The 25,294-nt window shown below is 38.9% G+C and overlaps 2 protein-coding genes across 2 annotated transcripts; both read left to right on the plus strand.

Annotated features, from left to right (window-relative positions):
* Window positions 1-5,596: 5,596 nt before the first annotated feature.
* Window positions 5,597-6,793, plus strand: htr1fa (5-hydroxytryptamine (serotonin) receptor 1Fa). Its single transcript, XM_054615722.1, has one exon. The coding sequence runs from the start codon at window positions 5,597-5,599 to the stop codon at window positions 6,791-6,793; it is 1,197 nt and encodes a 398-aa protein (XP_054471697.1).
* Window positions 6,794-12,433: 5,640 nt separating this feature from the next.
* Window positions 12,434-23,578, plus strand: LOC129104945 (zinc finger protein 654-like). The gene is made up of 12 exons (XM_054615809.1): window positions 12,434-12,559; window positions 14,443-14,588; window positions 15,087-15,168; window positions 15,475-15,610; window positions 16,338-16,540; window positions 16,849-16,985; window positions 17,289-17,430; window positions 17,711-17,992; window positions 18,096-19,244; window positions 19,572-20,338; window positions 20,808-21,895; window positions 22,006-23,578. Exons 1-12 carry the CDS (start codon window positions 12,434-12,436, stop codon window positions 22,008-22,010), a joined length of 4,263 nt encoding a protein of 1,420 aa, XP_054471784.1. The 3' UTR covers window positions 22,011-23,578.
* Window positions 23,579-25,294: the final 1,716 nt, after the last annotated feature.

The following is a 25,294-nucleotide window of genomic DNA, read 5'->3' on the forward strand; positions in this document are numbered from 1 at the left end:
TTTGAAATAAAAAATACACATTTGAAATAGGCACAATAGGTCTCCATTATACGACATATGGATGGCAGCAGAAGTCTATCTACGAGATGGCACTGACGACACACAGCTGATTCCCACATGTAACCTGGCGACTTGGATGAGGTCACAGAGAGTTGATTGGTGGTGTGACTGACCAGTCGTGTTTTGAAGTTGCTCAGTGATGTAGAAACGAAAAGTCATTTCCATGCAACTGTGTGTGTCCAGGGTCGCAAGAACCCCAGAGCACGTATTGCCAGTCGAACTAAACCTGTTTTGTTAATATGGATCCAATAATGGTTTAAAATGTCTCTAATTCACCTCTCACTAGATAATGGCTTTGGCGGATTCTTTTTCCTATATATAATTATAGAGAATGTCTAATCAGAGAGTTTTTTTTCACATTATCTAATTGCTGTAGGCCTACGACGTGCTAAAGTCTGTGTACCTGCCAGTGAATTCACAAAAAGTATAAGCTGTGTTGAACAAAGTTACTTTGTAAAGGTTTTACTATAAAGTTTTAAGAAGAGAAACCTGTCCTCATTACTCAACGAGAAAATCAATCTCAAGTTCGCTTTGCAGTGTGACACAGGCCTTTTCAGTGCTCATTGTGTTACTGGTACTAAAGTAGTGATTGAGGCATACAAGACAAGGATGAATTCTGCCATCATGTTTTGCGTCTACATGGAAGTGCTTTGACAGAGTGGGTTAACCCTAAAAGATAAATTAATGTGACTCAAGCTCAAAATAATAATTAATAATAAATCTCTCCACTTTCCAGCATTCATGCTCCTCCGTAAATGTGCTTATTTCCCTCCATACATAAACACACGTGATCTGACAGCAGCAGAGCACTGAGACATGGTTAGAGTTTCTGTACATAAGCTGTATTAAATATCACCAAGTTCCTAAATGTATAATGCAGGCCTATCAGTCATTCATGGTGTAGATTCTTGTTAATGGCTACATTGTACAGTGTGTGGCTTTAAATGAGACAGTTCAAGCTAATGTATCAATCTATATCAGTATCAGCCAACAAGTAAACAATAGTGAAGTTCAAGTCGATACTGCGTTAAATTCCAGGGAGCTTCCATCTTAAAAGGTCATTCATGTCAGATATTGAGTGTTGGTGCCGACCAGATGTACAGACCAACAGATGCTAGACAAGATAAACCAATTGATCATTTTCAGCACTGTAGGATAATGATAGACAATCGAAAGTTTCAGCTAAGTCCCTCTCCACTCAAAAATATGTTTTGCTTATTCACCGTGCAGAATAATGAATGTGCAGACTTTTGACACTGGAAGGAATTCTTCTCACTTTAATATGAGTGTAAGACGTGTATGATTTTGTGACCTCACATCTAGTTTGGCCAATCATGGTCCAATATGTGACTAAAAGCCTCAAGAGCTCATACGCTGATGATGCTGATGATTTAAGTAATCTTTACAGTTAAATACCAAATATTTACACACAGTCAGGCTAAGGATAAGTTAAAACTAGCATTCGATTTGATGCACTGATGTGTCTTAAAACTATATAATTCATCACCAGATATCACTGAAAGTGACAGTCAATAGGTAAATATAAAAACATCCAAATGTGTGCAGCTTACATATATATAATTTATAGCAATTCAAGCTGGTTAAGACAACTCAGACACTGACACCAGCAAAATAATCCACTTTATGGGACCTATTATCGCCTCCATTAGTATATACTGTTCACAACATCCCGATACATGTTAGGTGAGCAAATTAAAACCAAAATAAAGGATTGCACCAGCTCTGTCTCATTTTCGATCTGGCGAGCGCTTGAACCAGTCCCATTAAATTCAGCTACTTCCATCTGCATGGAGCTATCCGCTTGAGCAGTAAAACACCAGCTGTGACATGCATGAGGTGATCCAGTCAGGCTTGAAACGAGAACACAGGTCAATGACGGAGAACAGTTACTGCTGCAAAGTGGACATGACAGCAGTTTAGCCCATTCAGGGTAATGGGAATGAATGATATCAACCCTTTTGTTAAATGCAGGAACGACTATAAATTAGCACATAGAACACTTTATTGTCTTTTAGTCACTTGTCATTATAATCCTAAATAGTGGTCACTATTTTTTGTTTGTTCTTTATTAATATATCTTTACCTTCACTGATGTATGACATTTCTTTCCACTTTAATATCAAGAGAAGACAAAAATAGTATTTCATCTCCTTAGAGGGTATCTCTTTACAGTAATACTTCTTGCCAACTTTGTCATTTACCTCCACCACCAAATTAAATCGATAAAGCAGGTGGAAATGAGAGCTGTTGTGCTGTCTTGTGGTGCTGCAATTAGTCATGTATTTGCATCTTTCCAGAGCTGTCAGTCAGGTTTTTCACAACTCTCCTCCTTCACAACAATGCTTGGCAGCTTGATGTCCTGCCTGGGCCAAACTGTTTCAGAGATTTTACTCCAGCTTCCCTGTTCACGTAAGAGGAGAGAGAGAGAGAGAGAGTGAGGGAGAGATTCAATGTCAGGGGGATGAGATTCATTTTGGTGACTGCAAACCTTTTGAAATTAGAGTGAAGATGGTGTGTGCATGTGTGTGCATACAGTGTATCTGTACAGAATGTCTTAAGGTTGCTTGCATTTGTGTTTGAGCTGCGAGTGAGAGAGGAACTGGTTGACAATGGATTAAACTAATCTCTATATCTTCATCCCTGAATGTGGAGGGGAACATTTTGTAACATGCTGCTGCTTTGTCAGCCTCCTTGTTATCTGCACAACCTGAATCTGTTACTTGCAGACTACAGAAGAGTCATCATATTATATTTCTGTAGCTTGGTTTCACAGCTCCATAACAAACAACTCTTAGTATCCGGGTGTGTTTGTTCTCGTATAACCCTCTCAATAATGGGTAGATAATAAATAGAGAAAATAATGTACTGTAGTAACTCCATAAAAAAAACAAATATGAAAGTTACTCTATAATTTGAATACAATGTGGCCATCAGTCAGTGAATGAAGATGTTTGCCGTGTTTGCTGAATTCATGCAAGGGCACTGCGTTTTGTTCCGAATAAATCAGAGAGCAGATTCACTCTGGCTTACTGGAGTTTATCTTCAGATGGCCTTGAACAGAAAGCCTGTTTTTGAACATTTTGAGACAAAAGCAGATGATTTTCTTTGTGCACTTAAATACAGGCTGACACTGTTAAGGCATGCTGTCAATCATTGCACATACATGGATGCTCAGACACGCACTCTTAAAAACACGCCCACTATGCACCATACTGTTTATCTAAATACACATTTGTGCACAAATAAAAAAATATTTTCAGATACGCAGCTGAGAATACATCAGCGCAGTGACAGAGTGCAACAGTAATTATCATCTACCTATCTGAGCACAGTAATCTGTTAAGTTTTCTTCCAAATGCATTCAAGGGTAAATGGGAAGGAGAGTATAATTGCATCACAACACGGACAAAGACAATTTTATTGTCTTTAAAGACTCAAATCACAGTTGTAAAGAAACAAATAGCCCCAGCAAAGCAATTTGCTCGAATAGCTGTGAAACCATTTGTATTTTTTATTTTGCAGCCAATGTAGCAGTTTGGAACTTTGCCTGACTCTTCTCAGAAAAGAGATTTATTAAAGAGTTTGGTGAAACTGCACTTAAGAAGGTCATTTTCTTGCGCCGACCCTGAAAATCTATTTGAAAACATTTGCTATGAGGCCAAAGCTGCTGTTTTTCAAATGTAGCTCTGGCACTGTTAATGTTGAGCTGGAAAAGCAGAAAAATGATGTGTGCAGGAAAAAATACTAAGTATACATAATTTGTGGTTAAAGGAATAAAACTTATAAACACGGAGCTATGGATCTTTAATAATCTATTGGTTTCTTTGTGTCTGTATGCTTTGTAAACTGCAGTTTTTTTATATACAGTAAAGCCAGCACACTAAGAAAAGAACACCAAGGTGACTCAGGCTGGCTAAGGGATGGCAGTGCCCACACCTTGAATAAAGTAGTGAAACAACACTCATCGTATGCCTCTGCACAGCCACTCCACATTTACACTGTTTAATGATGCCACAATTTCACCTCCATCTGATGCTACCTGGTATCTTTTAAAAAAGAGTAGTATATTGTACAAGTAGGGTTTATCTATAATGGTCCAACAGTAAAAAAGGTATCTTTGGCTCTATGGAACCTTTTTTGACAAGAAGGGGCTCTGAAAGTTTTCATGGTGAATTGTATTAGCTGGCACTATTCCATCTGTCAAGGTTAAGTGAACTGAAATCTCTTATCTCATTGAGCTGTCATGTACCTTTGCCATACCGCTCACCCACACACGGGCCGGTGGAGACACTCTGGGAATCGAACAGTCTCCGCAGAGACCTGAAAGTCAGACTGCCTTTGCTCCATCGCCACACTAAGTAAAAGTACTGTGCTACTCGTCGTTTCTATAGCAACAGTTCCCACTCATGTCTTCAGGGTAACGTGAGAGAGAAGGAGAGCTGCAATGACAGTCGTACCTGAGTTTATTGATTTAATCATAGTGATTGTTGCTAAATTTATGGTCAACAAATATACATATATTCCCAATATACAGTGACTGATATTTTTGGATTGAAAGAGGCAACTCAAAATATTTCTGTCTGATGTTGTATGCCTTTAAGTGTCAGTATGTTCACATGCCAATAATTCCACCGAATTTGAATTGTTTTGAGTTTGAAAGGCCTCTGAAACAACATTAGTTTTTCAGGATAATCATATTAATAAGCAAGGCAATGAGCTATGTAAGACTGACTCGAATCGGAAGAGGAGAAGTCACATTGGTAAATACTCAATTGATCAGCTCAAAATAAGAGCCTATGATCCAGAAAGCTGTTCAAGTTAGTTTGAATTAATACAGGCATTAAAACATTAGCTTCTAAGAAACCATTCACTGCATCTGCTGTGTAGGCGTACGCGTCCTTGGCTGTTCCTTTTACTTTGTCGTTGTACCTTCTTCAAAAGCTCTCTTTTGTTCCCTCCCTCTCACAGGTGTTGATGAATGACAGAGGTGATGTGATGGCCGAGCAGATGGTCTGCTGCACACTGAACCAACTTGATGCAACACGTTAGAGCCTAGACAGGTAGGAGTGGATTGCTAGTTTTGGCAAGTTTTTGAGGTCAAGTTGAAATAAAAAATGTCAAAGCATTTACAACCATTTAAGGTTTTAAGACCTTGGACACCTTTTAAGTCCATTATCTCTCAAGCACATTTTGAGTGAAAACTTTCCTTTTATCGACCTTGGCAGGTTTTATGTATGAAGTGCAGAAAGCAAAATCATGGCTTCGACTGTTGGAGAGAATGTGGGAATAATAGTACAATCTTTTTATTGCGTTAAAATGCTGACTGACTAATTAAATTCCATGCCAGATTATAACCAGCACGATGACAAATAAAATAATATTCACAGCAATTAAAGCAAAACATTTTTTGACTCCAAATGATTTGTCGTCTCCTGAAAATAAAATTTGGAAAATAAAATGTCCCTAATCTCCTGTTATGTCTAATGCACAACTCCTTGTCTATTCTGCTTGCAGAATGGATTTCCCCAATTGCACCGACGGGGTGTTTGCCATGAGCTGCAGTGGTAATGACACCCTGGAGACCACTAAACTCCCTTCTAGTAAGATCCTGCTCACGATGACCCTGTCTGTACTGGCCATCCTGACTACATTCTTCAACTGCCTGGTGATCACAGCTATAGCAGTCACGCGCAAGTTGCACCACCCAGCCAACTACCTCATCTGCTCATTAGCAGTGACCGACCTGCTGGTGGCTGTGCTGGTCATGCCCTTCAGTATTATGTACATCCAGAAAGAGACCTGGCTCATGGGTCAGGTGGTATGCACCATCTGGTTGAGTGTGGATATCACCTGTTGCACATGCTCCATCCTGCACCTGGCTGCCATCGCCATCGACCGTTACAGAGCCATCACTGATGCAGTGGAGTACTCTCGCAAACGCACAGGGGCCAGGGCCGGAGCCATGGTGGCCGTGGTGTGGCTCTTGTCCATCCTCATCTCACTTCCTCCTCTAATCTGGCGGCACTTCAGTGGGGATTCAGAGCAGGAAGACCAGTGCATCATGATGCACCATCACATGGCCTTCACCTTGTACTCCACCCTTGGAGCATTCTACATTCCCCTGATGCTCATCCTCATCCTCTACTACAAAATCTACCGGGCTGCTCAGACCCTGTATATGCGGAGAGAAGCCAGCCGGGCAAGCCGTCACTCATGTATGACCAACGGGAGCATGATCCCATCATCCTACCCTGCTGGAGAAGGTGCCGACGATGGCGGACCTCGAAGTCCGGAGCCCATAAGTCCACCAGAAAAGTCTTTCTCTGAACCCTCGACTGAGGAGCCTCCTCGTGAACGGGTGCGTGCATCGGTAAAGGCTTTCCAGAGCAAGAAGCGCCGAACGGAGTCACGGAGTGAGTCACGTAGGAGCCAGTTTTACCAAGGGCCACGGATCTCGGGCTCACGGGAGCGCAAAGCGGCATCAACGTTGGGGTTGATAATAGGGGCCTTTGTCATCTGTTGGTTGCCGTTTTTTGTCAAGGAAGTGATTGTCAACACCTGCGGTTCTTGCAGTACTTCGATGGAGATGGCTGACTTTCTGACATGGCTGGGCTACCTCAACTCGCTTATCAACCCCCTCATCTACACCATCTTTAATGAAGACTTCAAAAAAGCTTTCCAAAGACTGGTTAGGTGCAGTCATTACCTCTGATGGTTACAATTATGCACTTTCATACCCATATACCACCACACTTGCACATGTAACCAGGATGGGAAAAACTAAAGGCTTGGGCTACTGACTGAATGCTGACTCAATCAACTCCTGGGAGACGATAATGATTGGCACCCATTTCCAGACGCTCCACCAGGCACTCCAACGGCCTAAATGGCACCCGTAGAACCGTGAACTTTGCAGCAAAGTTCCAGACTGAAATCCAAGTCCTGGTATTAATAGAACAGCCTGCGATTCCCTTGATGTTAATTGGTGTGTTTGAAAGGACACTGACATGTTGGTTTTTAGAAAATGGGCCATCGCTGACCTTTTTGAGGCCAGGGTTCTGAACATTACTGATCAACCCCATTAAAGGGCCTAGAAATAGCTGACCATTAAGGCTTTTCTCTCAAATGGCCTTCTATCTAATCTGCTGGCTAACATGTGTAAAATACCACAGCATACCAAGTTGTGATTTCCTGTGGCCATGGCGTTATAGAGGGTGACTTTTATCTGACTCACTGATTGTTAACAGAAATTGTTGTTGAATGGGATATATATTCAGCAAAACACAAGAAATATGAATTATATATTTGTAGATTGTTGAAGCTTTCTGTCAGGTAATGGCAATGATACTGGCTTAATCCATTTGACAATCCCAAAACCCAAAGTTATTGACTGCCTTTCATTAATTTCACACAGTTGAACTTAATTTACCATGTTTTAAATGTTTAAGATTAACAGCTAAGAATACCTTAAATGTGAATAAAATGTTTTATGAACTAGGACCAAATCATACCATTAATAACACATTCTGAATTATAAAAGAAAAAATACTTGGGGACCAATATAGAAATGGAGCCTATCTCACCTTTCAGTACAAAAGGGCAACTTTTGGAGAGGGCTTAAGGTGTTCGGGCTACGTGTTCAATACGACACTGCCAATTTAATTTGTGTTTTGCACAACCTTTATGTTCCTTTAAGTTAATTCTTCGGGTATTTATTTAAATGTCCTGGAGCCATTAACACCCACTGACTCCCACGCCATAGCCACCATTAGGTCAATAGATTAAAGGACCACCAGTGCAGAAATCCTCATTATCATGAATCCCACTCAAGTACTTGGAATAAACCTACTATTTCTTTACTGGCTCCGAGAGGGCACACGATATGTTGATGGAATATTGTGGATGAGTCATGTGTGAGGGTGTACTGTATGCCAGATAAAGTGTCTCATACATGCACATACTGTACATCTGACAGTATGACCAGTATTTGTATACTGTTTCTGTCTTTGTCTCTCACTGTTACAATAATCAATAATAAACAGCCCACATATGAATGATGTGTCCCTGTTCTTCACTGAGTTACTAATCATTTTCTGAGTGAAGATTTGGTAGGTGGGTGCTATGAGTACAGTGTGTGTATGGAGAGAATAATAGCAGGAATAACATGAAAGATAACTCACTGATACGATTTATGTTTAAATTAATGTTGATATTATATAGCTACTGCAACACCAAATTCCAGTCTGCCTACTGTTAAATATTTGAAGATATTTTCCATATTCTGATATGATGGCGCCCCCATGTGGCTGTCAGAAATACTGCAGTCTTTCCAGATGGCTGTGATGAACTGCATCAGTTGCTTCAACCTCTGGCTTCAACACAGAGATTCATGAATCTGGATAAATGGAATTGTTCATTTGGCCTCATTAATCGAACTAATTTAAGGAATGCAATAAATCAAAAGCATTCATGTGTCACATAGACTATGTTTCATGTGGAATGTGTGTTTGCTTGTTTCATAAATAAACAAGACATATTCTAAAAGAGCGCTGCACAGTGGTGTAGTGGTTAGCACTGTCGCCTCACAGCAAGAGGACCTTCTGTGTGGAGTTTGCATGTTCTCCCTGTGTCAGCGTGGGTTCTCTCCGGGTTCTCTGGCTTCCTCCCAAAGACATGCAGCTAAGGTTAATTGAAGACTCTAAATTGCCCGTAGGTGTGGGTGTGAGCGTGAGTGGTTGTTTGTCTCTATATGTCAGCCCTGTGACAGACTGGCGACCTGTCCAGGGTGAACCCTGCCTTCCATTGACAGCTGAGATCAGCTCCAGCAGCCCTGCGACCCTTAACTGGATAAGCAGGTTACGGAAAATGGATGGATGGATGGATATTCTAAAAGAGAACATAAAACCAGAAACTAAATGCCTGAATTCCCTTTAACTTCCAACATCAGAGATCAGGCACAAGTCAAAGCGTTGTCTCTTTCTCCTACAAAAGAGAAGAGGATACCTCTCGCTGAATCAGCCAGGCCCTTAAAAAAGTGGTTAATGCATTCAAGGGTTACATGATTTTGGCATAAATTATTGCTTACCAACAGTAAATTACATGCACCATTGTTAACTGTTAATGAGGGGGCCTTTGGACATTTGGCAATAAATGAGAGAGAGCATTAGAAACCATCTTTTTACAGAAGAACAATATGCAAAAGTAAGACAAACTTCCCTCTTCTCGATTTAGTTTGTTCAAGTTTTAAAATACCTGCTTGTAAATTTTACTGGAAAGACTTTTGTTTATACAATAATCAATTTGCCAATAGCCTTCTAAGCTGATCAGCATGAAAGTGCTTTCAAAGACCAAATTTAGTAGTATAAGATGTCAACCATTTTTTATGAACATTTAATTGCCATCCCATTAATAAAAATAAACTTAAGTTTGCACAAAAGTCTTGTCTCATCAATCTTGATGTCCTATTTGTTGTGCCATAAATATGGAAACCCATTTCCGCCAGTGAAAAAAAAAAGAAAACTTAGCCTTGATGAAAAACAAAATCCACACGGTAAGTCATAATAATGAGATAAAAAGTCATAATAATGAGATAAAAAGTCATAGTTATGAGATAAAAAGTCACTTTTTCTTCTTTTAATTTATAAAATAGGTCTCTTAGTTTTCTGATTTTATAAAGAAATGTAATACTTTAAAGTGGTAAAGGAGGATAATCACTATATTTGATGTTATTGTGAGGCAGTTTATGACAACACAGGAAACATGAGCATGTTTATGTACTTCTCTGGATTTATTGTAGTACTAAGTAACTAAAAGGAGATATAACAGGGTCATTATTTCACCCGGTTTTATTTAATATTTTATTGTACAATTAGCTATTATACTGACTCAAGAGCTGGCATGACATACATTTGTTGTACGTTGATTTACCTCAAAACTAAACATCCTGTTACAAACAACTTACAGTTGACCCTTTTCACGTCAGATATTTAGATTCGTTATAACGTTCCCAGTAGGATTTTCCCTCTTTCATGCACATAAGTTACATATTATTATATATATACAGTACCAGTCAAAAGTTTGGACACACCTTCTTATTCAATGGTTTTATTTATTTTTTTTATTTTTTTTCTACATTGTAGATTAATATTAAAGACATCCAAACTATGAAGGAACACATATGGAATTATGTGGTAAACAAACAAATGCTCAACAAATCAGAATATGTTTTATATTTTAGATTCTTCAAAGTAGTTGAATGAGAAGGTGTGTCCAAACTTTTGACTGGTACTGTAATTATGACTTTTTATCTCATAATTATGACTTTTTTATCTCATTGTGTTTGTTGTTCGCTGCTGCTGGCTGGCTGAGGGCTACCAAACGGAATTTCGTTGTATCACTACAATGACAAAAAAAACCTCTTTATCTTTATCTTTATCTTTATCTTTATAATTATGATTTACCGTGTGGATTTTTTTTTTTATCAAGGCTAAGTTATCATCCTTTTTTCTTTTACACTGACATAAATGGGCTTCCATACATAACAGTCAGTATTAAATCCATAGTTTTTGTTCAAGATTAAATTTCCGGCTCAAATCTTGAATGTCATTCTGTCAATTTATCTGATTTGTCAAAAATGTTTTGATCATTGTTTTAATCTTTAAGACATATTTAAAATGATTGGAAATAATTGTTTGCTGTGTTTTGTTAATAACTTAAAACCTTATTATTACTGTAATACTGACTGTCTGCCATCCCAGTAGACCACAAAACAAAACACTAATAAATCTGTGCAATACAAATACACTGTGCAATACTATAACTATAATTATTCTGTCTGTATTTATAAAAAAAAATGTTTAGTTATTGTGGATTTTTTATTTTTGTTACTTACTTACTTATTTAAAATACTTGTTTGTTTTTTCTACTATGTACCTTGTTTGCACTATATCTATGCTGCTGTAATCCTGTACATTTCCCCGCTACAAGACTAATAAAGGATTATCTTATTTTATCTTATAATTATGATTTACTGTGTGGATTTTTAAATTTTTTATCAAGGCTAAGTTTCCATTCTATTTTCTTTTTCACTGACAGAAATGGGCTTCCATCCATAACAGTCAGCATTATATTCACAGTTTTTGTTCAAGATTAAATTTCCAGCTCAAATCTTAAATGTCATTCTGTCAATTTATCTAATTTGTCAAAAATGATTTTAATCATTGTTTTTAATCTTTAAGACATATTTAAAATGATTGAAATAATTGCTGTGTATTGTTAATAACCTAAAACCTTATTATTACTGTATTGTTAATAACCTAAAACCTTATTATTACTGTAATACTGACTGTCTGCCATCCCAGTAGACCACAAAACAAAACACTAATAAATCTGAGCAATACAAATACACTGTGCAATACTATAACTATAAATATTCTGTCAGTTTTTGTTAAATTTCCAGCTCAAATCTTAAATGTTATTCTGTCAATTTATCTAATTTGTCAAAAATGATTTTAATCATTGTTTTTAATCCTTAACAGATATTTTAAAATGATTGAAAATAATTGCTGTGTATTGTTAATAACCTAAAACCTTATTATTACTGTAATACTGATTTTCCCAGTAGACCATTTTTCTTACTTACTTAATACTTAACTTACTTATTAAAAAATTTATTTAAAATACTTTTTGTTAAATTTCCAGCTCAAATCTTAAATGTCATTCTGTCAATTCATCTAATTTGTCAAAAATGATTTTAATCATTGTTTTTAATCTTTATTTTAAAATGATTGAAAATAATTTAAAATAAAACCTTATTATTACTGTAAACTGACTGTCTGCCATCCCAGTAGACCACAAAACAAAACACTAATAAATCTGTGCAACAACATATTTAAAATGATTGAAAATATTTGTCAAAAATTGCTGTGTATTGTTAATAACCTAAAACCTTATTATTACTGTAATACTGACTGTCTGCCATCCCAGTAGACCACAAAACAAAACACTAATAAATCAGTGCAATACAAATACACTGTGCAATACTATAACTATATATATTTTAAAATGATTGAAAATAATTGCTGTGTATTGTTAATAACCTAAAACCTTATAATGACTGTCATTATTGGGTTGCCAGGCTGGTTGTATTTCGTTAAATTTCGGGGGATAGGAGATATTTTAAAATGACGCAAATACCTTTTCAAACTATATATATTTTAAAATGATTGAAAATAATTGCTGTGTATTGTTAATAACCTAAAACCTTATAATGACTGTCATTATTGGGTTGCCAGGCTGGTTGTATTTCGCGCTACCTTTTCAAACCTGGCATCCAGCAGATCCAGCAGACAGTATGGCGGACAGCGAAAGTGATTTAGAAACAGACGGGCTTGAATCGGCCCTGGACACGTTGTGCGACAGACACTGCAGCGACGAGTCGTCCCTGAAAAGCAGCAGCTACTGCTCTGAGTTTTGTGAGGTATTTTACTCTTTATTTCATAAAACTGTCTCCATGGTCGGCGTCTGTTTACTGCTAACGCTGCTAAGCTAACGTTAGCTTCCAGACTAGCTAGCCTAGTTGTGTTTTGGTGTTGTTGTGCAGCTAGGACTGGGGCAGAAACACGACGTGGATTATTAATACACGTCATAACAACACTAATAATAGAGATATAAAGCTGATGTAGCATGCTGCTCGAGTTTCTTTAAATATACCTGTCCCATGTATGATATATAGCTTAGCTTAGCTAGTTAGCTTCAGAGCTAACGTGAACTTATTGCAGTGTAAGTTGAGCTTATGTACAGTGTGGGGGGGTAAACATAGCAGTACTAGCCAGCTGTGTTTAGCTAAACTATTGGGTTATTATTACAACTTTTTAACATTTAAAGGAAACAGCAGGTTACATAGACTCAAGTACAAGTTAAGATTAAAAAAAAACTTGATTGATCAGCCTGGTCTAAAAGGTAAACTTTCTGTAAGACACAAGAGCTGTGACGTCATAGTTTGTGTTTCCTGTAAAGTTCTCAGTGTGAGGTCAGTCATGTGATGTCCCACCTTTCCTCAGGGTTGCCATGGAGATGTGGCAACTATAATAATAATAATTGCTGCTGTTATTATAAGTAGTCTTATTGTATGAATCATTTATGTCATATACATTGAATGTGTTGTATCTCTGTTATGCTGTTCATTCTGTACACATGACATCTATTGCATTCTGTCCATCCTGGGAGAAGGATCCCTCCTCTGTCGCTCTCCCAGAGGTTTCTTCCTTTTTTCTCCCTGTTAAAGGGGTTTTTTAGGGGAGTTTTTCCTGTGAATGTGAGGGTTCATGTGTACAGATTGTAAAGCCCTCTGAGGCAAATTTGTAATTTGTGATTCTGGGCTATACAAAATAAACTGAATTGAATTAAAAACATTAGAAGATATCACACTGCAGTTTAACTTTAAAAAAAATCTATCTATAACAATTTACAAACACTGATTATGTCTCAGTGTTATGTAAGTGATAGTTTGGGGTTATTGTAACAATGCTACAATAACTAATTGTACTGCCACAGTATTGAATTCTTATCTGTGAACACTATGATTCACGCTGTAGATTTTACATTTCTAACTTTGTATTGTTACTAGGTAGGTACGCTTGATTATACCACCCGCACCCATATGATTATCTACAGTTTATGCCCACTGCATAAAAAGGGTCCCGCAATGACTTTGAACTTTTATTCATTTTGAAGGCAACTATTTGCTCGACTGTGGCTCAGTGGAGAGCAGGGTCGTCCTCCAATCAGAGGATCGGTGGCTTGATCCCTGGCTCCGGCAGTCCATGTCGATGTGTCCTTGGGCAAGACACTTAACCCCGAGTGGCTCCCGAAGGCTGTGCCATCGGTGTGTGAATGATTAGATAGGTCCTGATGGGCAGGTGACCTTGCATGGTAGCCCCTGTCATCAGTGTATGAATGGGTGATTGATTAGTAATGTAAAAAGGGCTTTGAGTGGTTGGAAGACTAGAAAAGCGCTATACAAGTACAGTCCATTTACCATTTACCATATTTATTTGGTGTGCTTTAGTGTTAAAAAAAATGGATGGTTGAATGGTTTGGTGTTCAGTTTCCACCGCTATGACATTGCTCATGTCGACTGACATCACCGTTATTGTCGAATCAAAATTTGCCTCCACTGAAAACCCCTACCTCTCTTTAGTAACGTTACCATCCGCATGTGATGTGCTCAAGCACGTTGAAACAAACCATGTCTGAATGTGCTGAGTATTTTAGAAAGGAAATATTTAACAGATGTGTTTAAAAAATGTTTGTGGTGATTAATTGAAATGTATTTCATATTTCTTTGTTCTTCCTGCACAGTTGGTTGAGGAGTACACAGGGCAATGGCAAGTTCCTCTCCCTCAGCTGAAGGTGCTGCGGACTGCACTCTGCAGCTTCACCAAAGCCACTGCTGCCTTCCCTGATGACTGTCAGCACATTCATTATGTTCTCAGCAGTATGGCCTTGTAAGTAGTTTGGTACATGTAACTAATATTTTTGCTTTTGATGCTAAATTCAAAATTCAGAGCATATGTATGATTTGAAGAATTGCCTCCAAAACGGCTCTCAACATGCCGGGATAAAACCTGCCGCTATCGGCTAACTATCCTCACAAAACTAAACCATGTTACGTAGTGAACATTGTAGCCTTGTTTGCTTATTGTTCAGGGGAATACTGGACCGTAACATTTTGTGTACACTGTCCCACGGCAATAGCATACTAAGCTTATCTTTTCTGCCCATTTTTGCAAACCAGTAGATTTACAGTTAAAAAGCTATTTGCTTGGATTAAGTATGCTAAGTATTGGCACAGCAATGTGGTCATTATTTATTCTTTGACAGTAGCATGTGTTTAGAAAAGGACTGCTAAGGGTTTATTGAGCTGATTCAGCGGGTTTAGATATAGTCTCACTTGGGGTGAGATGTTTGTTTTGCAAACTAATGTTCCTCTCATTGTCTTGCAGGAGCTTTTTTGAACTGATGCTGTTTTTCAGCAAGGAAGAATTTGTGGAAGAGCCTTTAAAAGACATTCTGGATTCCTTTCAGGTGGAAAAAAAAAAACTGTCTCACTTTTTCAATCCTCAGTTTTCTTGTACACACTTTCATTACACCCAGCCGCCGTACCTGCCATTAGTCAGTTGTGAGTGTACCAGCACCCAGCAGAGAGCCAGTGTTACTTAATGTTTTATCAAAATAATGACTACTTTGTGTTTGCTACTGCTACTCTATCCGTATACATTTGATTGTTTTAGAATGTAATTATGAACCAACATATCTCAATTAACTAATTGTTGTTATCGGTCCTTAAAGAAAAAAGAAAAATTAACCAGTTTTTTTTACTGCTCTTTGCAGGAGTGCCACTCTCGGCTCCTGAGGCACAGGAACATCTACCTTCAGCATGTGAAGCTGATCATCAAAGCAGGAGGCCCATGGGAGAATCTAGTGCTGCAAGGAATCCTGAAAGAGGCAGACTTGCCATTAAAAGAAGGTAGGCTCATGGACATATTCTTTTCGCTGATAGAGTACACACAGAGACTACCTCATTATCAGTTGGGTCACCCCACTCTTGACCAGACTTGCTATTGATAAGACCCAGTGAGGGTGTGTCAACAACCAGTGTAGTCAGTTCCACAGAAAGGTACATGTCGAAGAGAGACGGTGAGCACATACCTTTTCTGAGCAGCACTGCTGATTGATAGTGAGTGTGACAGGTTGTGTAATAGACTTGCCTTCCTGTTTATCATTCACTTATCACTATCATAACATCAATTCAAACACAAATGGATTTCAGTTGCTGCTGGGGTTTTTTGGACTTGTTCAACAGGTTTTTTTCTTGTAGGCTGTCTAGGTTGCCATGGCCAAAAGGAATGTGTCAGTTACAGTGTTTGGATAAATCTACAGTAGCTTTTAATGCTTTGTTCAGTTTCTCCTAAAAATGTATTGTAATGACAAAATATTTTTAGCAAAACTAGTAGCTGATTATGAGCTGTTTCTGAGAATGTTGCTTGAGTAATGCTTAGTAGTTATGCGCCTAAGATTTTACAATAAATCCAACCCTTCACAATCATATTCGAGAATAACAAAATTGAAGGGCCATTAAATAATTGTATTGACAATCATCAGTGTTATTGTTTGGCATTACCCTAGCCAACAAATATGTAAATACCCTTATATCATAACCATTAACTCATGTTATTCCCCCCCCCTCCATGCAGTTGAGGACTACTTAAGCTCAGAGTTGCCAGTGTTCTTTGAGCTACGGATTCGCTATCTGCAAGCCTGTGAACGAATGCAAGAGGCAATGGCCCTGGCTAAAAGCTGCCTGGAAAACCGCGAGGCTGGAAAGCATCTGTACTTCCATCAGGCCTACCTGACCTGCCTCTACAAGGCCTCACTGCACGAACACCTTCACAAGGAGGTAAGAGACAAAGAGTGGCAACGGATATGAGGCATTATGGGGCTCTGTAGATAAATATGTTTTCCCCTAAAGATGGCACAGTAATAACATTAATTATTCTAATGATGAATCATTAAAACTTGACTAATCTGTGTTGAAATTATACAGAAATTTGTCAAAGCTGTATGATTTGGGTGAATGGAAGCTGAAATAATGAGCACCCAGTCGATCAAATGATTCTTGTATTCCTGGTATACCTTGTTGATTTATTTAGCATTTGGTGTATTTTCTAAATGCATGTATGTGCCTCTACGTATTTTGTTCCACAGATGGCAGAGATAGACGGCCGTGATGCAGTGGAGATCATCTGCAACACGGAGAGCGTTGAAAAAGACGAGCTTCTGTTGTCGCTGTGTAAAGCTTTCCTTACCCAGCAGCTACACAATGGAGACATGTACTACATCTGGTAAGAACGACCTTCAGGCATGCACGTCACACTGATACTACATCGGACTTTCCTCCTCAGAGTTCATGGCTGATGTTACTTTAAAGTTATGTAATTTGCTCAGTGTTTGCTCAATATGTGTGTGATACATCCTGTAAAAAAGGGAGCTGTTGCCAAGATGCACAGTTTTGATATTTGATCAAATATATTGACGTTATCGATTTAGTTTAGTATCCCCTCTGTTAACTTAGGAATAAGAGCAGTTGATGTTTAATAAAAACATATAACTGACGTCTTTGGCTTGTTCTCCGCTGCCTCTTGCAGGGACCTGGTGTTCATCTGGAGCAAGTTGCATCTAAGGGCCCATCCCTCCAGACATGGTTTCCTGGCCGAGTGCTTGCAGTTGGCTTCTTCTGCTACTAACATCAGAGCCATCTTCCCCTTCATCAAACTGGTCACCACAGAGGTGCGACCGACGTCACAGCATCTTCTTTCCCCCCTGTTGTGTTTCTCAGAATAAATGATACATTTAGCACAATGTTAGAAGCTTGCCTCAGAAATGTGTGAAGAAAGTGACGAGGAAGATCAGATGAAAGCATCCTTTACGCTGCTGCAAATAGACGGCTTCCGTTTGTGTCATTAATATAAAAAAAAATACGAATTAGTTTTTTTCTCATCTTGACCCTGATATGATTCTCCCATCTACCGTTTTACCTTGTTTTAATCACTTGTTTGTTTTTGGACAGCTGGGGGTTGAAGGAGTCCAGGTCTGTGTGGAGCTGTGTGCCAGGGCCTTGCTGGGTGACATGCAGGCTGACAGTGTAACCCGGTCCCTTGTCTGCAAGACCATCGCCTTCCTGCTACCTCATGACCTGGAGATATGTCGAGCGTGTGCCCTGCTGGTCTTCTGCCAGGAACGAACCCTGGAAGCTTACCGAACCGTCTGCCTGCTTTACATGCATCCTGACCAGGAGCCGCATCCCCAAAACAGCCCTGTCCGGACCAACGTTCGCTTCCATATTCTGCAGGTCAGTGTTGTTGAAGAGGGGAATATGTTACCTGATGTAACGATATATTTGATGTATTAGCATTATGATCTATGCCTAAAATTGGTATATCTTTGTTTTCCAGATGCTCAAGCAGCGCCTCTGTTTTGACCCAGAGTTTTGGAACCTTCTGACCCTCAGGACACACTGCTTGGAGTTGATGAGCGACAAGGTCATGAAGGCTGCTGTTCTCAGTGAGATGAAGGAGGAAGAAGAGAAGGAATACAGCGAAGAGCTGTTAATAAATACGTGTGTAAATGACTCATGCACTCGAGGTATAAATTCCTGCCAGTGCACTGTGGACGGAGAGACAGAAAAGTGTGTCGCCCCTTCAAATAATGTTCTTCTGAAGAGGAGAAAATGGAAGAAAAGCCTTCGAAGGGGAAACCAATCCATGTCTGACGATGAGGCCGACCTTTGTGATGATCCAGAGTTCAAATACAATATCAAATCCACGTCTTATGGCAATAAACCTGTGTATTCACTAAGACGCATTAACACTAAGATCGAAAATTCAGCTTCTGTAAAAGCCCCCCTGAACCGCAAGAGAGAATACCTGTCTAGATGCGTGAAGAGCCAAATTTTGAAAAGGAAGGGTCGGAAGAAAAGATGGTTGCAGGGTCTTCCGAGGCTGGAGCAGGTGCAGGCCGTTAAAGAGGAGAAGGTCGAGGTCAAAGACAAGATGGTCAAGGGTAAAGGGAAAAAACGGGGACGGAAGCCTTTACAGAAACTGGAACTCTCCTTCCCTGATAACGTAATATACCTCACTGAGGAGGAGTCTGGTTTTGAGGAGATAACTGACACAGAAGACAGAGAGCTGGATATGCCTCAACTGGAGAATGAACTTGAACAAAAGAGTGAACAGAAGGAGTGTCAATTTGAGCAGATGGATGATCTTGAGAGGGAAAATGAACTTGAGAAACACCCTGACTTGGTCTCTGGTAGCAGTCTCGATGAACAAACCCAAAGGGGATCTCAACCAGAGTTTGGTGACGGTCTTCCTGACGCGCCTCAAGCTGCTGCTCCTGTTGTTGAAGCTGATCCTGAGCTTGACGGTCCACCCTTAGAGTTATTGGACTGTCCAATAGAACTGCTACACAACTACTCGCTCAAATCAAAGAAGCCTGATGGTGAGAAACTGCAACCCCCAGAATCCTTGGCACAAGATGCGGTTAACGGCGACACAGGACAGGAGCCCCATCCCACAGTGAAAACAGAAGTGGTAAACACCGAGGTCAGCTGTTTTTCTGTTATTAACCTTCCAGGAATTGTATAATGTAGGATCTTAATAACTGGGCACATGTATTCCAAATTATCTTATTAATTATTATTATTAATATTTTTCTTTGAATACACTTTACTGCAATGGGATGCTTGTGTATACACACAGTCTTTTGAAACGGTTATTAAGAAGAAATACTTGACACTGCATATAAATAAAGACATGGGAGGGTTTAGTGTCTTTTTGGAATAGTATTTATAGTATATAGTATATATTCTGCTGACCTTTTTTGTTGAACTCGTAGCACTTTATTTGAATGGTTTGTTGTCTTTTCTCCAGGTGAAAGCCAAGCGATCGTGGAAGGACAGAGTACTCCGCACTCAACAATATGCCCACTTGATCTACCACTGCAACTTCTGCCACAAAGACTACAAAGGGTTGAATGTTATGAGGCACGCTCTCTCGCACCTTAAGAGCAGGAAACTAAAATGCATCCTCTGTGGAAAACGCTTTAAACAGCTGTCCTTTGCCAAAAAGCATATTCTGGACCACATTGATGAAATGAGCAAGCAGAAACCCCCCAATAAGAAGCCCTGCACTAAGGACATTCCAGCTGCTAACGGAATAGTAGATGATCTGAAAAGTAAAAGCCCGCCTCCGAATGGAAACCAGACTTCCATTTCGGTGAAAGAAACCCCCGAGCCGAAATCCGGAGGCAAAACTAAAGTGTCAAGTCTCAAGAGGGAAGATCGTATCATCAGGAACCTCCGCACGCTCATCAAGAAGACATCTGTGCTGCACAAAAAGTGCAAGAACCCCGATGAAAAGATGTTCAAACAGGTCAACTTCAAGGACGAGCAGGTGGTCATCAAAGATGGCGTGGTGATTGTAAGAGATCTGTCTGTGATGGAGAAAGAGAAGCCTTTAGGAGGAAATGGCTACAACGTGGACACGTATCACTTGTGCCCCTCAGAGTCCTGTGATAGAGTATTCTTGAGGATTAGCACCACACTAACCAAGCATGCCATTAAATGCCACATCAGCGAAGAGAAGGTGCTGGAGAAGACGTTTGTGTGGACCAAGCACAAGTGCAGCCTTTGCCTCAGGTAAGACGTACAGTACATCAGGCATCACAGACCGCCTTATGTAGCGTGTAATGTGAACATCTTTACACATGTAAATGTTCTATTATTTATAACAGAGGTGGGGGATTGGATGGCTTGTACATTATACCATTCATTGTCTGAATGTACAGTTTACCAAGTCTACAATTAGTGCCAATCTAAATCAGGGAAAGTGGAAATAGACTTGTGTTGTGAATCAATCAACGACACATAGCACAAGTAAGTGCTTGTGGAGCAGGTAATGTAAAATATTTAGGATGATGAGACACCAGTAGGAATTAAAGCACCTTCCTAGCTTGGATACAATTTTGATTTTACAGTTTTAAAGACCACCAAACCATGTGTATTCTTTATTTTTATTTTTTTTTATTCAGTCTTGATAAAGATTCTTTACTTCAAGCTATATTGTTTACAAGATTTTACTGTTTCTGACTGTGCTTTCCTCAAACAGGCAGATCCAGTTTCTCCAGCATTATAAGGACCACATGAAGCTCCACGACACTGCGCTCCAGCACTTCTGCTACCACCTGGAGTGTAACCAGCGCTTCTCCACGCTGCAGGATTTAAAGGACCACGTCAACACTCACAAGCCCTTCAGACCTCAATGTTCAGTCACAGACTGTGAGAAGCTATTCTCAAGCTTTCAGGGTCTCTATGACCATGAATGGAGACACTACATCCCAGCGCCTCAAAGAGAGGAACTAGAGTTGGGACCCAGCAGACAGATGAAGCAAAATCCTGAAGCTCCGTGGAAGCAGAGACTGAAGGTTGAAGATATATGGCTTCAGAGTAAAAAGGGTCAGAGGGAGAGTCCGGCCCTCGATCACGCTGAGGCCTCTAATCTTGAGGATCTCAGAGAAACGAACAAAACTGAAGACCAGCCTTGCAAAGTAAATGTCCCAGACGGTAATCAAGACCCGTCTAAACCTCACAATTGCTCAGAGGACACGGTCAGCCATGAGCCTCAGGACAACTGCAAAGCCGCCATCAATGGACACGAGGGTGAGACGAGACACAAAGTGTTGGAGGGAAAAGTTTCCACTTCCCACACTGACGCTGCTACAGCAACTCCAAGTAAGAGCTCTCGAAAAAGAACGCCCGTCGAGTGGGACCCCTTGAACGTCCGAGACCTCGAGGATTTGTCCACTCTGGCCGAGGGAGTCCAGAAGTCACTGGGAGAGCCACACATCACTGAGCACAAAACCTTCAAACCCGAAGATCCCGTATATGCAACTTTCGTCAAAGCCCCCTTCATCCGGCCGCCGCCCTCCACCTACCTGGACGAGTCTCTGCTCTCGATGCGCAAGAGGAGGTCCAACGAGGAGGCCGCTCCGAGGAAATACGTCTACTGGAGCAATAAGAAAAATAAGGAGGTTGTCCCTGAAAATCAGCAGTCGGCGGATAATGCGACCTCTGTGCAGAAGATCAGGCATCGCTGTGAAAAATGTCTCTCCTCTTTCAGCAGCTTAGAAGAATTACAGAAACACCAAGCCCTTAACACCTGCTCATCGCTCTTCGGCTTTGATTCAGACGATGAAAGTAAGTTTACTTGATGCACTGATTTATGAAGTCTATCGAGCCATTAATGTATAGATATCTCTAATACTTCACCACTGTATAATCAATGTTTTTTTCTTTTTCTTTCTTAGGTTAGTGGTGAGAGGAGCTGTTACTATGGTGACCATGTACTCTGCCACCTGGCTCAGGGCAAGCTTTCTACATAAAGGAACACTGGAACCCTTTCCTTATCCTCCGACACAGCTCCGAATACCAGTTTGTAAACAAATGGGAATTATGTGCCAAAATGGTTAAACCTTTTTTTTTTTTTTCTCAAAACATCATCAGTGTGCACTTTGTAAAGAAGGTAAAACAAACAGAAAACTGTGATGAATATATATTATCTTAATTTATGATAAAGCAGTATTATTTGACTTTTCAAACAACATTGGTTATAGAAAACTCATTTTGTTTTCTCACCAAATCTTAAAAGTAACAGAGAAAAATGTCTGGAAACTGACAAACCAATTATCATCCAATGACATAAGACCGCCCTCCCTGGACATTTGTTCATGTACACATTCTCTGTAACGTACCGCCTTAAGATAACTTGTAATCACAGTATTCCTATTTAAGGCCGCAGAAAGCCAGTTTTTTTTTTTAATGACAAACATTTGCTGTACACACCATACTGTGGTTAAGTTATAGTAACACATGGTATATGAAACTGAAATATGTATTTAAATTATTCTTCAACCTATTGACACTATCAAGTTTTTTTTTTTTTTTTTAGATCAAGTGCAGTTAAATAATTCTTACATCTATTGTAAGCCTCTGTTTTTTAATCATAGACAAAAGTTCCCACAATTTCTGTCTTTCTGACCTGTGGTGTTCAGAATTATACCAAATGGTCCTCTCCTCATTTTTTTCATTTACATGCAGTATATCAAAAACAGTCCTTGCAACTGTATGAAATATTGTTTTTAAAAAATCATTTAAATGGTGCAGAGATGAGCTCAATGTGCGTCTCCCTCTCTGTTTAGCATGTTTGTTAGAATATTGTCGTCTTCCTAATGAACCATGCACAACCCGGATCTCTGTGGAGGATGTATACAAAGCTTAAAGGACAATAACAGTAGATATGTGATGGTTCATTCTTCTCTCCACATCTCATTTTCTTGTTAAAAAAATATTCTAAATAAACCCTCCGAACACTTATCTCATACAGCAAGTTTCACACTGTAAGAGGAGGTGTCTTCAGCATAATTTGTGTGGGCTGATGTTTTGGTTTTAAAGCAGGAGTGGGTTTAACTTTGTTAACTAGTTGTCTGGTCTTGGTGTGATAACAGGAAGCCCTTTACTTATTTAAGCTGTGACCAAAATATCTGAAACCATATAAATCTCTACAGTTTAGAAATAATTCCACATTGCATTTGTGCCAAGATTGAATCACAGTGTTAGACTTAAAGTAAAGCTAAACATTAAATCTGTAATGTCATGTTTTCTTTTTACCAAGTGTAGCTCCACGACCATGTCTGTCCATAGTATTTCATATTGGTCGTCTGTTATGTATATACTTTTGATATGTTTAAACTGTTTAATAACCTTTTAATGTAATGTTTTTTATGGAACTGCACACTTAAACCTGCTTATTTATATGTACAAATGTTAATATATTGGATTTGTAAAGGTATTGATGATTCCCGATCTATTTTTCTTAAAGAAAGTGGTTGAATTTGTTTGAATAAACAAATTAAACTAAAAGTCTGTCGTAGCCAATGATAATTATAGTATTGGTTAATGTGTTATTTTTCCCTTTTGTGTCATCTGCTTCAAACTATTTATATTACATGCAATGAGATAATACAGTAAAAGAGACAGCAGACAAATTCATTTTATTTTTTTCAGTTCAGCATTGCATATTTACCATTCATAAACATATTGCTTTATTGCTAACCCCAAGGAAAGGGGAAAATAGAATGATTATATTAGAATTGCTTGTTTAAAAAACTTTTTGCATCACATTTACCTGATACATGAGGTCATTTTGAAAAAGTACAGAGATCAATATAGGTAAACAAAACCCCTTTTTTTCCTTCCATTTTATCCCACAAAGTTTCTTCCTTTTAGTTTAACTGTCACTCAATAATGGAGTCTCGAAAAATGGGTGCACTTTCGCTGTCTTTAGTTAATGCTGAGGTGATGTTTTAAATCTATTTCATGTATTTATTCCAATATTAGGGTCTAACTGACAGTGAGAGAGGCAGCGACTCCTGCTACAGGCCACCGTTCAGGATCGGAGAGGTTTCTAGCATCTTGTTCAGCAAATGCATTCCAGTTTAAATACATGCTCATTTAACCGTATGATTTTGGTGCTGCTTGTAGCTTAAGGACAAAGAAGAGTTATAGTTATGTGCATGACGACGTCTTTTCAAAAGAATATGGACTTTGCATACTGCTTTGCTGAGATTGATGCACAACATGCATCATACAGTGCATCAATGACATCAAGCCACTCAATATTGTTTCTACTCACATTTTTTCTTTGACCTGAGATAAGAAAATCTTTCAATCATGGAAACATAAAGGTTGCAGAAAAAAAGGGTTTTCTCTAATCCACACACTCCTTATAATCATATACAGTAATAAATTAAGTAAATGTGTGGCCATCACACTGGAAGATTTGTGTTAAAAAAAGGAAGTCTTACAAATTTTTAAGGCCAGGTAAAATGGAAAAACTGATTAAGTTGAGTTTCAATGATGGGATAGGAAATGAAAAGAGTCCTGTACAGTTGGGTAAGCCTCTGTAGGCACAAACTCAACACACCAAAAAAAACTGCAAACTCAACACAGAAACTGCTACATTTAACTCAAAAAGAAAAGAAAAGTAAGACAGAATTGTTTTCAGTTTCCACAGACACTGACCAACAGTGAACATTTCTTTTGTGTGTGAAAGAAGTACAAATAAATCTCAACAGCATTCAAATTAGGTGATAAACATGCAAAGTCTCAGGGATATAGTTTTGCTAAAAATGTTGATAATTAAAAATATTCCTATATTTTTTTTTTTTTTTTTACAAAACATCAGTAGCACTTTTTCAGCTTTAAAAATGGAAGACCTGGATCAAAAAGAGGGATTCACAACTAGTGAGGTTCACATAAAGGTGGAAAGAAACAAAAGATCACTAGGAGTTAGAAATTAAAACTGATACGACTAACCACATTGTGTTTGTCCTATTAAAAAGAGCTTGATACCTGGCTCATAGATGATTAGAAAAGCAAATGAATCTTCCTAAAATCATTCATTTCTTTAATAATCTTTAAATCCGCCTTTTTTTTTTTTTTAGTATTTACTGTCCAGGGCGTTGGATGATAAATTAATGTTCCATTTGCATTAAGTGTAAAAACTGCTACAGCTATTATTTTCCTTTCCCTGTAGAA

Source organism: Anoplopoma fimbria, chromosome 16, assembly GCF_027596085.1.
Source record: "Anoplopoma fimbria isolate UVic2021 breed Golden Eagle Sablefish chromosome 16, Afim_UVic_2022, whole genome shotgun sequence".
NCBI classification, from domain to species: domain Eukaryota; kingdom Metazoa; phylum Chordata; class Actinopteri; order Perciformes; family Anoplopomatidae; genus Anoplopoma; species Anoplopoma fimbria.